The following is a 16,223-nucleotide window of genomic DNA, read 5'->3' as shown; positions in this document are numbered from 1 at the left end:
GATTTGCTTTGAGGGGTTAGGGCTCAAACCGTTTAGGAATTAGGGGCTAAAAAGGGTGAAAACAAGGTTGTCCTGGTTAATGGACAAATACTTTAGTACAAAACATAATTTAAAGCAGTGTAAGGGAGATAAATCAAATACATCATTTGAATTACCTCCCTTACACTGCTTTTAAATTATGTATAAAGTAATGGTTGATGAACAATTAAAACAATTTAAAACAGTGTAAGGGAGGTAATCCAAATACAACGTTTTGATTACTTCCCTTACACTACTTTTTAATTATGTTTAAAGAAATGCATATTTATAAAGGAAGACCAGTAAAAATATCTGAAAATGTTGCATCTTTTTTTTTTTTTACAAAAAAATCCATATGAAAGATTTGACACCATATTCTAAATTCTATTATGAAATAGATTAAGTTAGCACTATGGTAAATTTAAATGGGTAATTATGGTTGCAAATTCCATTGGAAATTTTAATTGAGATTATGACCATATCTTGAGGGAAATAATTTTTTTAGGGAAAAAGGGGGGGGGGGGGTGTAAAAAGAAATTGTGGGGGGGGGGGGTCAATTTTCTTATTCAGATTTCAGAAATTAAAAAGAATTATTCTTCAAATATTTTTTTTTTTTTCAAATTTCAAATATTGAAAAATTTCAAAAAGTAATCTTTGATTGCACAGTATGGCGCACTAGATTTGTAAAATCTTTGACCACATTTATTCATTTGTTATGCCAAATCTGACCGTGTATTTAGATTTTTAATTTGGGTCCAGTTTTCAAATTGGTCTACATTAAGGTCCAAAGGGTCTAAAATAAAACTTAGTCAGATTTTAACAAAAATTGAATATATGGGGTTCTTTGATATGCTGAATCTAAACATGTATTTAGATTTTTTAATTTTGGGCCTAGTTTTCAAGTTGGTCCAAATTGGGGTCCAAAATTAAACTATGTTTGATTTCAACAAAAATAGAATATATGGGGTTCTTTGATATGCTGAATCTAACCATGTTTTTAGATTTTTTTTTTGTGGGCCCCGCTATCAAATTGGTTCATATTGAGGTCAAAAGGGTCCAAAATTAAACTTTGTTTGATTTCATCAAAAATTGAATTATTGGGGTTCTTTGATATGCCAAATCTAACCGTGTATTTAGATTTTTAATTTTGGGTCCCTTTTTTAAATTGGTCTACATTAAGGTCCAAAGGGTATAAAATAAAACTTAGTTTGATTTTAACAAAAAATGAATATATGGGGTTCTTTGATATGCTGAATCTAAACATGTGTTTAGATTTTTGATTATGGGCTCAGTTTTCAAGTTGGTCTAAGTTGGGGTCCAAAATTAAACTTTGTTTGATTTCAACAAAAATTGAATATATGGGGTTCTTTGATATGCTGAATCTAACCATGTATTTTGATTTTTGGGCCCCGTTATCAAATTGGTCCACATTGAGATCAAAAGGGTCCAAAATTAAACTTTGTTTGATTTCATCAAAAATTAAATTCTTTGGATTCTTTGATATGCTGAATCTAACCATGCATTTAGATTTTGGATTTTGGACCATAATAGGTAAATTAAAAATTTTTGTAAGTTCTTAGACCACATTCATTCTGTATCAGAAACCTATGCTGTGTCAAATATTTAATCACAATCCAAATTCAGAGCTGTATCAAGCCTGAATGTTGTGTCCATACTTGCCCCAACTGTTCAGGGTTCGACCTCTAAGGTCGTATCAAGCTGCGCCCAGCGGAGCATTTTATTTATATTGAGGTGTGAGTGTTTGACATTTCTTTTTCTGTACAGTATATGCAATATAATATTTAACTCTCCACAAGAAACCAAATGACACAGAAATTAACAACTATAGGTAACCATAAGGCTTTCAACAGTGAGTAAAATCCATACTGCAATGTCAACAATACAAGGTCCATTTATGAAAAGGGTTTAACAATTCAAACAAGAAATCTAATGGCCTGATTGATGTACAAAATAATAACAAAAAAAACAAATATGATATACAGCAACAAACGACAAGTGAATTACAGGCTCCTAACTTGGGAAAGGCACATACATAATAAAGGCATGATAATAGATTTCATCATTATCACAAGCCCTACAATTTTATGTTCTTGTTTGTTTTTTGTTATGTTTTTCCCCACAGTAAGCAAATCTATAAAACCAAATTACATTTGTAAAAAAACACCGGAATACATCCGACTATTCTGAATTGAAAAGGACCAGTCAGACTGAGAATCAGAACATGTATTTATGTATACAATGTATCTAAATTATCACTGCACATGATTCCATCCTTTTTCAATCTTTAAACCAAGCTATAAGAGAACAAAAATCATTCCAAGTATAAATAATATTTTTATTATCACACATTTATTTATAATGTCATGAATGTACATGCATATTCAATAATTTCTTTTCTTACAGCATATGACCATAGGGTTACAAATTCTACATCTAACCTGTCTAAAGAGAAATCCAACAAAATTGAAGTAAAAAAAGAAAAAATTACAGATGGTAAATGCAATTTCAGTAACACATATGACACAATATTTCACACTGCCTACATAAATACTGCAGACAGCATCATATCAGATCCTATTTAAAATCTATTTGGAGATTCAGCTATAACCGAAATTACAAATCAATGTAAGACAAACAATGCAGTTGAACAATTTTTCCAAAGCTTATTCAGTGACTTGTTCAAATTTAATGCCAATTTATGCCTGTCTCATGACAGAGAAATGTTTTTCTCCAAATTCCATAAAAAAAAATTAAGTAAATCAGTGACAGAGGCATACAGCACCCTGTTTAGTAGTACGTCCCAAGAGAAAATAAATCTTGGATCCCACTGGAATTCCGATGGGATTCAGATTGGAATCTCACTGGGATATTGTGGGATTTTGATTGGAATATACTGGGATTCCCGGAAAAAATAGGGATCCTGAAATAAATCCCAGCAGGATATACTGGAATTCCATGTACGTACTTGACTCTACTGGGATTCCTGGTTTATTTATTTATTATCATTGCGTAAGTTGCGAAAGGATACATGATGTAAAGTTCTCCTTTCTGTAAATAAATTTGCTGTCTCTGTACTTCCAACTAGTATTGCTGAGTAAAGGTAACTGGAATCTCAGGCAATCTGTTTACTATCAAAATTTGCAGCTTCATTTAATCAAATCATTAAATCCCCTAAAAGTATAAAAAAAAATCCACAAAGAATCAATTGTTCAAGACGTTTTGAAGCAATAAATTCAATAGAAATATTATTGCATGTTTATACAGTAGATTGGAAGCCATTTGGAATCAAATTAATTACCCTCCCCTTTTTTATCTCCTGAAGATAAACAACTAGCGACTTATCATTTTCACCAAATAACCATTCACACAACTCATTAAATGTTTACATATCTACCAGTAATGCCTGTTATGTGACAACAAGATAATTCATTGTTTTATGTTAAAAATAAATATTTTCAGTTCATGCTTTCAAACTTTCTGATGTTGATTTGCTAAAAAAAAACCATAAAAAAATCATAGTTCTTCAATGAATTTTTTTTTATAATCATTATATACACATATACACATGTTAACTTTAATTGTTAATGCACTTATCTGAAAACATCTGCATCGTATTCCTCCATATTCAGCGTAATCAGATTTTGATGACGTATTTATCCAGTACACTAACGTCGATGTGACAATCTCGCCCCATATTATACCGACCAGAAGTTGATCTGTCCCCGTAACGGTATTATAAAAATAAATCAAGGGTGTCGCATAAAAAAATTATTACTAGCCATTTTTAAATATTAGAAAAAAAACAACTTCAATTTAATCGGCACAGGCTGCATGCGAATGAACTAGTGGCCGCATTATCTAGGACGGTATTTTCTAGGGTCGGACTGTTCAGTACAATTACAAAAAAAAGACACGTGGTCATGACTTGTTTACATTTTACATAAGTTGAGAAACCAACGTGTTACGATGTCAATCATTGGCCTATCACTGATATATGCCGGACAACAATTAATAGAACACTAATGTGAACCTTGGGGAAAATCAGAAACGCCCCAGCGTGTCTGGCAAAACAGCCGTTGACGTTTCTCGGACGCCCTGCTATTTTTATCGCGAAAATCTCGGCATTTTTCTTACTTGGAAATACTAAGTCCAATAAATTATGACGTCTTGAAAGGCTATTATATTTTTTTCTTTGACGCCTTACATCGTCGCAGATAGGCGTCAAAGCAAAAATTTAAAATAGCCTTCCATTGTTCCAAGACGTCATAATTATTTGGACTAAGAAATACTTTCAAACTGAAATTCGTAATTCATCCATGAACAAGAAGTTCAGCTACATGTAGCTGTGTAAACTGTCAAATTAAGTGACCCATTAAGTGATTGGCTTCACCTGACAGCTTTGGTGTCATACACATTGTTAATTAACCCCAATAACCTTTGCTTTATGTCATAAATAATTGTGTATTTCAAAAATGTTTGACAAAAAAGGAAGGCGTCCCAGAAAAAAATTAAAATACTAGACTTGCCAGACGTCATAATTATTTGGACTACTTACATGGTGTAAATGGATTAAAAACATATTTGTTAAAACAACCATGCTATTTGAATAGATCCATATGTATTTCAGATTCTTCACTCAACAACTTCCTGTTTACCAAACACTTACATATTTTTCCACACAAAATTCTGGTTTATGTTTTCCCGTTTCAACTAGAATGGGATCCCGGCTTCAGACAGTTATCCCGAATGGGATCTCAGTTTCAGATATTTATCCCCTTTCAACTAGAATGGGATCCCGGCTTCAGACAGTTATCCCAAATGGGATCCCAGTTTCAGATATTTATCCCGAATGGGATTCCGACTTCAGATGCTTATCCCGGCTTATCCCGCCAATTTCACCGGGATTTCATTGGGATCCCGCTTGGTCCCGTTTTCATTTTCTCTCGGATTTCCTGAATCCGAATCCAAAACTTCACGCAAGTGTTCATGCTTGAGCTCATAAATCATCTTCTTAATCAACAATGTTTACATGAAAGACAGAAATCTGAAATTCAACAATCTGAACTTTCTGACAAAGACCAGAGCATTCTATTTTATATTAGTGGCTACATCATAAGAGCTTGCAGCAAAAAAGTGTGGTAAATTAACAGGTGAAAAAAAGTTTCAAAAATGACTTGTATAGACAGATTGAGGTCGCAATCGAGCACCTCTTCATTCCTCACCAGATTTACTAAATATACCATTAAGAATGACCGTGGAGGGCTCATTGTGCCATGTGACAACTTTTACCTCCTAATCCGTGATTTGGAGATGGTTGTGAAGAAAAATATTTCATCTAACATATGTGCTTCATCGTTCTTGTGTAAAAAAATACAGGAGAATATAATGGAATCCTATATGGTTAAATACTATTCGGAAAAGGTGTTTACAGAGTTCGATTTTTCTCAATACATACTTGTTTTTGGGGATATAATCAAACTGTTTATAACCATTCGTGGAAATGCTTTCACTCGTGTCAATCGAAATAACATTAGACAGAACAAAAAAGTTGCGAAAAAAAGCTCAAGCAGTCTGAGACAAGCATTGAAAGAAAGACATGTTAATAAATAAGTATGAAAGACAATAGTTAATTTAAAGTATGAATGACAATACAAATACAAAATATATGTACACAAATTACTTATATTATTTCTTAATAATTACAGTATTTAAAAGGTTTTATATGAACAGATGAAAATGTACATTACCTTACATGTAGATGACTATGTATGCATGTATATATATGTTTTAAATATGAATTATGGCTATCTATATATATAGCTACAGACTACAGTGTACATCATTATATTCATAAATGAAATTTGTCAAACATATGTTCTTTGTTTTAGTTACTTGATTTTAAGCAAATATATACAACAGTGAAAATGCATAGTCCGATTAAATTAGTCACATGAGCTTGTTATGAAATTACCTGTGTATCTAACATGTATCAAATATGAAAAAAAATAATACTTCATTATAAATATTACAATGTATTACATTATGGACTCTGATGCTTTTTAAATTTAAGTTAAAACTGACAGATTTATATAAATACCTTCTATATATTATACATGTATGTTATACCTTTTATAGAATGTACGTATGAATTTAATATTAAAGTACATGTGAATTCATAATAAAAGTAGAAAAGTTATACTAGTTGTTTGTCATTTCCCTCACAATTCAGCAGTCAACATACTTTCCCCAGTCTATTTTCTTCTTGGTAGCTTAGTATTGTCTATTGGTATATTTTCCTTGTTTACACTGATATTACCTCTCTTTGGTTGGAGAGCCTGGGAACTAACGGCACGGAGCGTTGTCATCATATTTCTTACGTCATAAACTGTCGGATTATTGTTGGCTCCTGATTTGTGTCTATAATGTCCAAAGTGTTGTTCCAGAGGATCTTGGTTAAAGTGATGAGCTAGTATAAAGTCAGCACCAGACCCAAGCATAAATTTAACACATTCAGTAATGGATTTTACACTGATTTTCAGTCCATCTAATGTTTGTCTACTCAATGTCATGGCTGCCTTTTGTGTAGCGGTTGCAGCAATGTTTCTATTTTCAATATTTTGTCGCCACTCCTCAAAGTATCCAAGAAAAGTTGTTGTCAGCCACTCCAAACGGTTGTCATTCACCACTGTATATGGGTCCAAATCTGGATTTCGTTTGTTGCGACCTTCAAACAGACTCCTCACATTAAGACAATAAAAAAATCTTCTAAAATGTCTTAATGAAACATACAGTTTCTGAAACACTTTCGTCGTAAAAATGTTTTAACGCATTTGCCACAGTTCCACTTAATATCTGAGCGGCCAGATTGACTTTCATATAACTGAAAGCTGTGAGATCAATATGCGGTCTGGATGATTTTGGACATGGACTATGAATGTCCTGTTCACAATGTTCTAAAAACAAACGGACCAAGTGCATCCAAGAAATGTCTTTTTCCCTTTTTCATAGCTGACGAGTTTTCTAGTGGGATTACGAATTGCTTAAACAATTTCTGGCTGTCTTTAACAGATGTGGCACATCAGAAATAAAATATAAGTTACGGTTCTCATCATGGGGGTTCTTGGTGAAATACACAGGTTCTCGACTGTTGTCTAATTTGTGCAACTGGAAAAATTTTCTGTTTGCAGAGGCTCCGTCACAAGTACAAAATAGGACTTTAAGTTTAACTTAGCATTCAAGGATTGATACAGCTTTCCAAAAGATCTGATATATAAAAAGTCTGCAGTTATACTGTTTGTTGCAAAGCCTGCGAAAGGAAACTTTAGATTCGTAGTTATACCTCGGACCATTATCACTAGCATGAACTTTGCCACTTGTGTTGGTTTGCTGTCATTTACAGCTTTCTGTAAGTTCATGATTTGGTTGCTTATCGAGTCTAAATCACAGTATCCAATTAATTCTCCTGTGTGCTTGTCATAAATAAGGTCCTCTTTAATCCGGATCTCATCAAACAATAATCCTACATAATTTTTGTAATTCTCTTCAAACATACCTACAATAATAATAAAATCTCAAATTATTTTGTCACATTATTGTACAAATATATATGTATACATGCAGGGCTCACGCTAGCAGGCGACTGGGGCGACAAAGTCGCTTTCCCGTCCGTCACTTTGCTTTGCCCGACCGTCAAAAGCGAAATCTAGTCGCTCTGTTGTTCACGATACTCGCTTTCAGTCGCTTTCGTCATCGGCAATATTCAACATTTAGCAAGTCGATGACCCAGCAATTTTTCATTTGAAAGTAAAAAAATTCAAAGTCATAAACGATTTATTTTCTTTAGAAAAGAGGTTAAAGCATTGATTTTAAAGTTGGTTGCATGTTAATTTCATAAAGACATTGTTTTATCACTTCCGGTACTTGTTACTGAAAGCGTATATCAAATCATTCTAACTTTCGGCAAAAAAAGCTTGTTACTTCATTAGAACGTGATGAAATTTGCCTGAAGTAAATTGGTTATCCTTATATTGCATTAAAAACGTCATATTCCCTTCCAAATAGCGTGTCAAACATCGTTTATTTTTGTAAATTTTTCTTCGTCCGCCATTTAAATTTTTGGGCAAATTATTGTTCAACTACGGATCGGAGTTTGGATTTCATCTGAAACGGACCAGCTATGACAGAAATCCGGATTCTTGCGATAATGAATTAAGGCATTAGACGGACGATCAAAAACAAATTTGTAAGCAATACGGAAAGGTAGCTTGTCTGCATATTGGACCATTGTCGAAATCCATGTCTTCCTTTGAGCCGTCCTCCTGTCAGCAGTGTTATCCGAGGTTAAAATTCCAATTACAAAAAGAGGCTTATATTCTGTATCTCTATTGTAAACAATTTGTTTTCCCGGGAATATTTCTACTTTTCGGCTTATTTGAAGTAAAAAAAAAAGGTCACAAAGAGAACGATGGCACATTTGATATATATTAAGTTCTTCCTCGGTTCCAACATGGTCCCTGAAAAAGCGGAAAAAACATGATCTTGATATGAGAATTTTGCAACGTATTATTTGACAAATGTTGTGTTGGTTTAGCAGAAGATTTGTTTTTAGCTATGTTTTCTGCCACCACCAGTATATATAGTTAAACGCTAAGTGCACCACTAGGTGAATCTATTAATTTGCATTTAATCTTTAAGCTCATACTCATAAAAGGGATGCAGGTCCATTGATTATTATTTAAACAGCCACAGAGTAGTTGTCTGTTAGGACGCTTTCCCGTTGCTAAGTTCATCAAAAATTTTGAATCATTCTTAAAAAAAAACCACAGGTCCAATTGGACCATTATCACATCCATTGCGAATAAGATTCAAACGTTTAATGCTGACTTTATCTTCAGTATGCTCGAGAATTTTAGCGATTGCAAATACTGCACAAACACTTGCAGGACTATTAACTTTGTTATTTAACTTTAATAGTACTAGACCATACCCGCGACATCGCGGGTCCGTGACTGAGGTAAAGAACCTACGCCTTATTTTTAGCCTGGATTTTTAGAATTCGTATTGTCATTGGGTAAAGTCACGCTGATTATAAGGTGCACAGTTATTCCCTGTATAATGACGAATTTCAGGTGTCATTATTACCCGTGTTTATAGCAAATACTGAATACATCGTTTGGTTGTGAGCCTGACAGAGGCGGAACCTACAGATTAGGTAACAGGGATCAGGTAGTTTTGTAACATATACTATTGAAATCGGTATCGGATTCAACTCGGAATTTGTTAATTATTGGCAATATTAATTATGTGGAAAACAAAAATGCCTGGAATAGTGTAATTTTTAATCTACACCATTGTCCTATATTGTTTATATATAAAGTTAAATTCTGCGGGCAGTACGTCGACTGAGCAAGCGCGAAAGCGTATAAGAGACGGATCGATAACGGTCTCCGAATTTGGATATTTTCTCAAAAAATTGTCGTTTTCTGTGGAAAAAAGATTGTTTCAAAGACAAATTTAGGAAGTACAAAACACTACATTTATACGTCATATCACAAATATTTCCAATTTTGTATGGTTTCAGAGGAGTTGCGGCTCAATGAAATCGGTCTCTTCCTTTAGTAGTATAGATATCAAAATTATTCTTTAATCGACGACTATTGACTATTGATCATAGACCATACAAAGACTTAATGCTCGACAAAATGCATTCCTAAAACCGTGGAATATTTACATGTCAAATACGACTCGAACTCTTTGTGACGCGGTCGATGTTCATAGATCCATAGATTGAAGCCTTGAAACATGACATCATACAACTCCCAATGGTGATCATTCCAATATGGTTTAAAGGGAAAATTCGCGGTTTTTGACTTATCATCTTATTATGTTTATAATATCATAAAAACATATTTACCAAGTTTTATCTAGATATGGACACTTATAAAAAAGAAAATTGGAAATTATTAATTTTATTTATGAGAATTTCCTGTCTATTGGGACGTACTTTTAAAATATTGCATGCCGGGAGTGGAATTAATTTCATTTTAAAGTCTTGTTCGTTAATCATCTAATAACGCAATTTAAAGCGCGTCGATGACTATTTTGCACAGCTATTAACCAACTAATAATTAAAAAAATAAAGCGAACAGCCGTGCAACTTTTTAAATTCTTAAGGTACATGCAGATATATTTTATGGAATTCTGATATGCTTTAAGTAATAAAAGTGATTCGTACAATAATATATTTTTGTAAAATATTATTTCCGACGGCTTTGTTGAACAAACATATATAACTGATAATGTAATGACAATGAATGAATGTTTTCTGACGTTTAATTAAGTCTAGCAAACATGCCCACTAGGACTGTGTAAATATAATGTGTGTATTATACTCTGACACTACCTGGTGAAGGCGTGGTTTAATTCACGATAATTAAAAGATTAGCATTTTGTAATTCTATTCTTTTGATCTTCACTCGAGTGTATTTTAGTCTCCAGGGTTCACCGCTCCAGGTGTGAACAACATCTCGTATGGATGATAAAAGAGAAGTGCGAGTTTGAGACACAAAAATAAAGAAAATAAATTAAAATGAAAAACCAATTGTTCACAGAACAATTTAAGGTCTTTCCACCAGTAAAGATCTATTTTGATATTAAAATATAAAAAATCAGTCTAAAATATCAGTTCCTATGGCTTTATGATGAATAAATATGAATTTAAAGCAAAGGTCAAAATCTAAAACGTCCTATTAACCTATCCCCTTGACTACAATTTCAAGGTCACAAACCAAGGACCTCAAATCAAAAGACCCTAGGTCTTTAATATGTTTGGTTAATGAGTTATACCACTTAACGCATAATTCTAAATATAAGATGGGCGAAAACTCCCATTTATTGTCTACGCACCCTTTCAACCAAAATTTATAAGTTACGACATGTCGCAACTAACAATTTAGTAAAAATAAGATGTCGATATGTTATACGGTTTTTGAAAAGAAGTGAGAATAAGCCAAAATCAAAATTTAGAATATGACCTTGACCTTTGACCTTGACCTAATTTTTTTTTTTTGGACCAAGGACCTTAAATCCAAAGATCCAAGGCCAGTATCACTTATGGTTTACCAGTTAGAAACGCATATCACTTATATCAAATACATAAGGGGGAATAACTCTCATATGGAGTCTCCGGATAGCTTCGGTCAAAATAAAAATCCCAATCCTGAAGATGTACCGAGCAATTTGGTAAAATAAATTTGTCGTAATATTTTACGGTTGCGAAGGAGTAGTGGTCACAAGAAAAGCAGTGTTTGGGGAGATAACTCTTACAACGTAAGGTATTTGGTTACGCGGTTGTCAGTTTTAAAAGCGTATAAACTATACGATATCATATTCCAAATATCTAAGAGACATCTTATGAAACAACAAAACTAATGTGGAAAGTGGAAAGACCTAATTATATGGGGAGGAAGATGGTGGCAAAATACCTGAATTGCCGAGGTATATTTTTTTTTATATTTTTCGTTAGCTCAGTTTAAAATAAATTTCGCCAGATGATTTTTTTTTGTAACAATGAAATACTGAATTAATTTTAATTGAATAATTTTATAAATATAATGGCCCAAAAAAGCGAGTGTATAAACAAAAAAAATGTACTATTTTAAAATTAGCAGCGGTAACTTTCAATATTTTAATGTGCATAGAAAATTATCAATTGAATTAATATAATTTGGACCGTCCAAAGCGATTTTCATTTACCTAATCGGTAATGCCCTTATCAAAATATTGCATATCTCACAACGTATACATACTTTAGAGGCTATTTGACCAAAGATGTTCAAAAAGTTAACAGAATCAATCTAAGGTCAACTTTGCCTTATTGGAATGGAGACAGATCGGAGGAATCAGATTTTTAATGTGCTTTATCATTTATCAGTGACTTATCATTTATTCATAAACCCACTCTAAACTGACAAGAATACTCCTTTATAGCGGACAAGCAGTATTTTTTTTTAATTTTTGTGATTTAATACCAAGAAAAAAAAATACTGAAATTAATATGATACTCAATATGTTTCCTGGAAAATATTCACATCCTCGTTCGGTCCGAAAATAAAATATGAATTTGGTATACAGAACATTCAGAAGTGTGAATGTCATAACCCTTGTTATATCAGAAATATGTATTGAACGCCATTATAAATGTGAACATGTATACGTAAGACCTCATGGGACGTCACATAACCACATACAGGTAATATACATGTAGCTCTGTAATACCCGGAAATGTCAAGGTAAATCACTACCTATACAGAATGTACCATGTCAAAGATATTCTGACGATCGTAAAGCATGACCATTCATGATCTAAGAGGAGTCTTGGGTGAGGGAACGATTTAAATTCCGAGTAGATTTTATTTATCAATTTGAATCACTAAACTAAAAAAATATTTTTTTACATCCAGGAACAGAATTCTTTTTGTAAATTCATGAATACAACGACCTTATTTTGTAACTTTCGATAGAAGTGACCTTTTTTTCAATTCTCTATTGAACCAATGCCTTATTAGTAAAGTTAGAATACAAAATTGACACTACAATCAAACAATTTATAACCCCCACCCCCCAAATAAATAGAAAAATAGAAAAAAAGAGATGAACGGTAAGTCACACCAGATTCAAATATTTAAATAGTTGATTGTTGTTAACCAGAGATGTGTACATGTATCTGCGGTTACTTATAAAAATGGCAGGAATATATATACTGCGGCACATATACATGTTCTAGGGAGTTGAATAATCCCTTCCTATCACAGCGTACATGCACGTATTTTAATGACTCTTGGTCAATAAGAGTTAATAAATAATAAGATGATAAACTTGGTCCGTCATTTCGATTAAGAATGACAATTGTATGTGAAATTCTGTAGTTGGTGAGCCATTCTCTGCCAGAAGTGCGACATTTCGTTTGTATATTTTCTCTTATTACTCTCATTTCGGGAATGGTTTATTCCCCCACAAGCTAAATAAATTAATCAATTGAATTGGCAACCATAACTGATAAAAAAACAAAAACAAAAAAAAGCATCCGTCACACTTCTAGCTGATCAGACGTTAATACACCTACTATCAGTCTATTCGAACTGAAGTTTCTTTATTTCTTCAAATAGGCTTTTTGGGGATCATTAGTGTACGTCCAGTGGTAAATATTACATGCATGTCGGGACAGGAAAATTAACAATAGGTATTATTAGAACCAGTGCTATTTCACCAGGTTCACATTATTATACATTATAACTAACAATTGTGAAGACGAATTTCTTAAACTGTTCTAGAACAATCTAAATGAAATATAAATTGTGATTTCACTATGTTCATAACTTCGACCAAAGCAAGTTAGATATAGATCTAAATTTAAATCAGATTGGTTCTGGATGTTTTTCTCTTTTATTCAATATATATTATACAGTTATTTAATATGTAACTATGCAATAGATCAAAATATATTTCCCGAGGTATGAAGATCAGCTCATTGTTCTATTGCCCGAAGCCAACGGCTGGGGGCAATAGAACAATGAGCTGATCTTCATACCGAGGGAAATATATTTTGATCTATTGCACTGTTACACATTCAATAACTGTTTTATTACCTAATACATACTGAGTCAGTTCTAACAAATTCTTAGATTCTTAGAAATAAAACACATGAAAGTAACAACCGTATTAATAATAATGTGTAAGGAGCATACATGTACAACCAATTCTTTAGAAATTCAATAAAACGAACATGAAATCAGAGTAATTTAAATAACAAGAAATCATTAAAGTCAACATATTAAATATTCTTCAAAATTTAACGGCTATACACATTTAATGGTAATAAATGTGGAAATCATTCACATTATGAAACACCAAATTATTGGGAACATTGAGTCTCCTCTCAGTTAATACTCTTGAGGTACTTTCACATCTTGACGCTATCGTTTTGACTGAATTGTCACTTAAAGTAGTTTTGTTATTTGTTGTAACTTCGGAAAGTGATTGCATTAATACATGTTCCTGTGAAGAAGACAACTCTAGGAAGTCCATGTCAGCTAGGTCTGTTTCAAGGTCAACAGGTCCTCTTTGGTCTTGCAGAACTGAAAGTAAGATACATTTGATGGTTAATGAAATGTAAAGGAACAACGCTATTCTAAATTTGTAAGCGACAAATGAGACAACCATCCAACCGAGATGAAAAATCCAACAGCCGAAGGCGACCCATGGGGAAGACTAACCCACACCACAGAGCAGGTTGTAACTGACCCCAAAATAATGTTACATGTTCCTTTTCAACAATTTTCTTGTGATTTATCATGTTAATGTGAATTTTGTTCTTTTTTTGTTTTTTTTCCTGGGTTACTTTATGACTATACATGTACTAAGATTCTACTGTAATATTATTAAGTACCTGGATTGATATTGTTCTGTTCAGCGTTATCCAAACGCGGGACTGCTAGATGGAGGTCTGCATGGTCATCTTTGGAAACCTTTGTTGTTGGTGCTTCAACATTTCCTGTAAAAGATTTATCAATTATTAGAAATATTTGTTTTTAAATTGCATTTCTAACATGATAACAAAGTAGTACATACAAGTATTCAACCTTATACAACTTGTTTACGACAATACAATGTATAATTCTAAATACCCCCGTCCTTGATTAATTGATTTTTATTTATTTGTCAGCTGTGATTTTTGTCACATTCTCTCATATCCATTTATTACCCTACATTTACATGTATAATAAGTTTCATTGTAATTACTGTACATTGTCACTCAAAGAAATGAAATTTTAAATTTTACATACCCACAGATTTTGAAATAGCATCACTGATACAACTTGACATTTTTCTTTTCTTTCCTTCATCTGTTCTCGAATAGCTTCTTATACTGTTCTCTGATCTATGTTCAGATACTGCCATTATGTCCCTAGCTTCAAAGCCATCTTGATCTAGTAATGTTATCGCTGTTGCTCGTAAACAATGATTTGTATACATTTTAGATAGTCCAAACTGTTCTCACATATCCTTCATTTTGTTACCTAGCGTGTTCCTTCCAACCGGAATCTTTTCATACCATATGTCATCTCCAGGTTTCAATTTATCTGAGTGTCTAGGACGCTGCCAAAAACAGTCCAATTCTATGTGTAAATGTGACATATATTTTTCGAGTGACTTGACTGGACAAAGCGGGTTCGACGGCGTAACAAACAGTCAGCCTCCCTGACTCTCTGTATCATAAGCTGAGTCACCTTTGTGATTTTTGGTAGAGTGGTCCCGTAATTGTACATACTTGGATGGCCCATAACCATAGAATTTAAAATCTGACTTCTTCAATTCTCTAAGGTTCTCCCGGCCACGATTGCAAAAGCATATCAAATAGTCTAAAAATACCTTGTTTTGTAAGCCACAAGGTGTATTAACATCCAGATATGTGTACATCTTCCCAAGATCTTCTTCACTAACCGGAGATTTATGGTTTGGTGCAGCAAGTCCCATTCCTTTCATTTTTACAAGCATAGCATCAAAAATAACATTTGCTGGTTTAAAAGCTGGATCATTGACAACATCAAACTCCCGGATCTCATCAATATGTTTCTGTATCCCGTAACGAATGCTTATCATGGATTTTTTTGAATAGTATTCTCCTTTCTTGTTTCTTACCGATGCGTAGAAATCTTTCAACGTCGAACACATTTCTTCCTTGGAGAACCTTTCGAAGTCATTGCATAATATGTGCTTTTGGTAACAGTAATCTCTGAGAACATTCATCGACATTTTTATCACATTTTTGTATTTCTAGCGTCCCTATTCTCAAGTAAATCATTTAGGTCTCCATCATCAACATTTGCAAACCGCTCCATCGCAGAAGTTATTTGCAGACGATCAAAACAATAAACCCAAGAACGCTTAAAAGACCCAATTTGTTTGGACAACATGAATACCTTTCAACTAATCAGATTTCAGAATAAGAGGTCATAACAGGTCAGTGCAATAGATTGCACACAGGTGCAATAGAACGATAATTTCCAGTGCAATAGACCATGGAACAAAAAATGGCAGAAAAATAGCAAATAATATAGAAATATTCATAAAACAGTAAATTACTCTTTATTAGGTAATAAATATATATATTAAATTGCGACTAT

At 33.1% G+C, this 16,223-nt stretch overlaps 1 protein-coding gene across 1 annotated transcript in view; it reads right to left on the bottom strand.

Moving 5' to 3' along the window:
- Positions 1-15,072, bottom strand: part of LOC127702793 (uncharacterized) — a 48,792-nt gene extending 33,720 nt beyond the window's left edge. The window contains exons 1-4 of the mRNA XM_052207097.1: positions 14,883-15,072; positions 14,486-14,590; positions 7,379-7,591; positions 6,356-6,763 (exon numbers count right to left, since the gene is read on the bottom strand). Coding sequence (XP_052063057.1) covers positions 6,356-6,763; positions 7,379-7,591; positions 14,486-14,590; positions 14,883-15,072 — 916 coding nt within the window. The remainder of the gene's footprint in view (positions 1-6,355; positions 6,764-7,378; positions 7,592-14,485; positions 14,591-14,882) is intronic.
- Positions 15,073-16,223: the final 1,151 nt, after the last annotated feature.

Source organism: Mytilus californianus, unplaced genomic scaffold, assembly GCF_021869535.1.
Source record: "Mytilus californianus isolate M0D057914Y unplaced genomic scaffold, xbMytCali1.0.p SCAF_5, whole genome shotgun sequence".
Taxonomy (NCBI): domain Eukaryota; kingdom Metazoa; phylum Mollusca; class Bivalvia; order Mytilida; family Mytilidae; genus Mytilus; species Mytilus californianus.
Note: the sequence above shows the minus strand (reverse complement) of the source record. Positions and strands in the feature narration are given on the sequence as shown.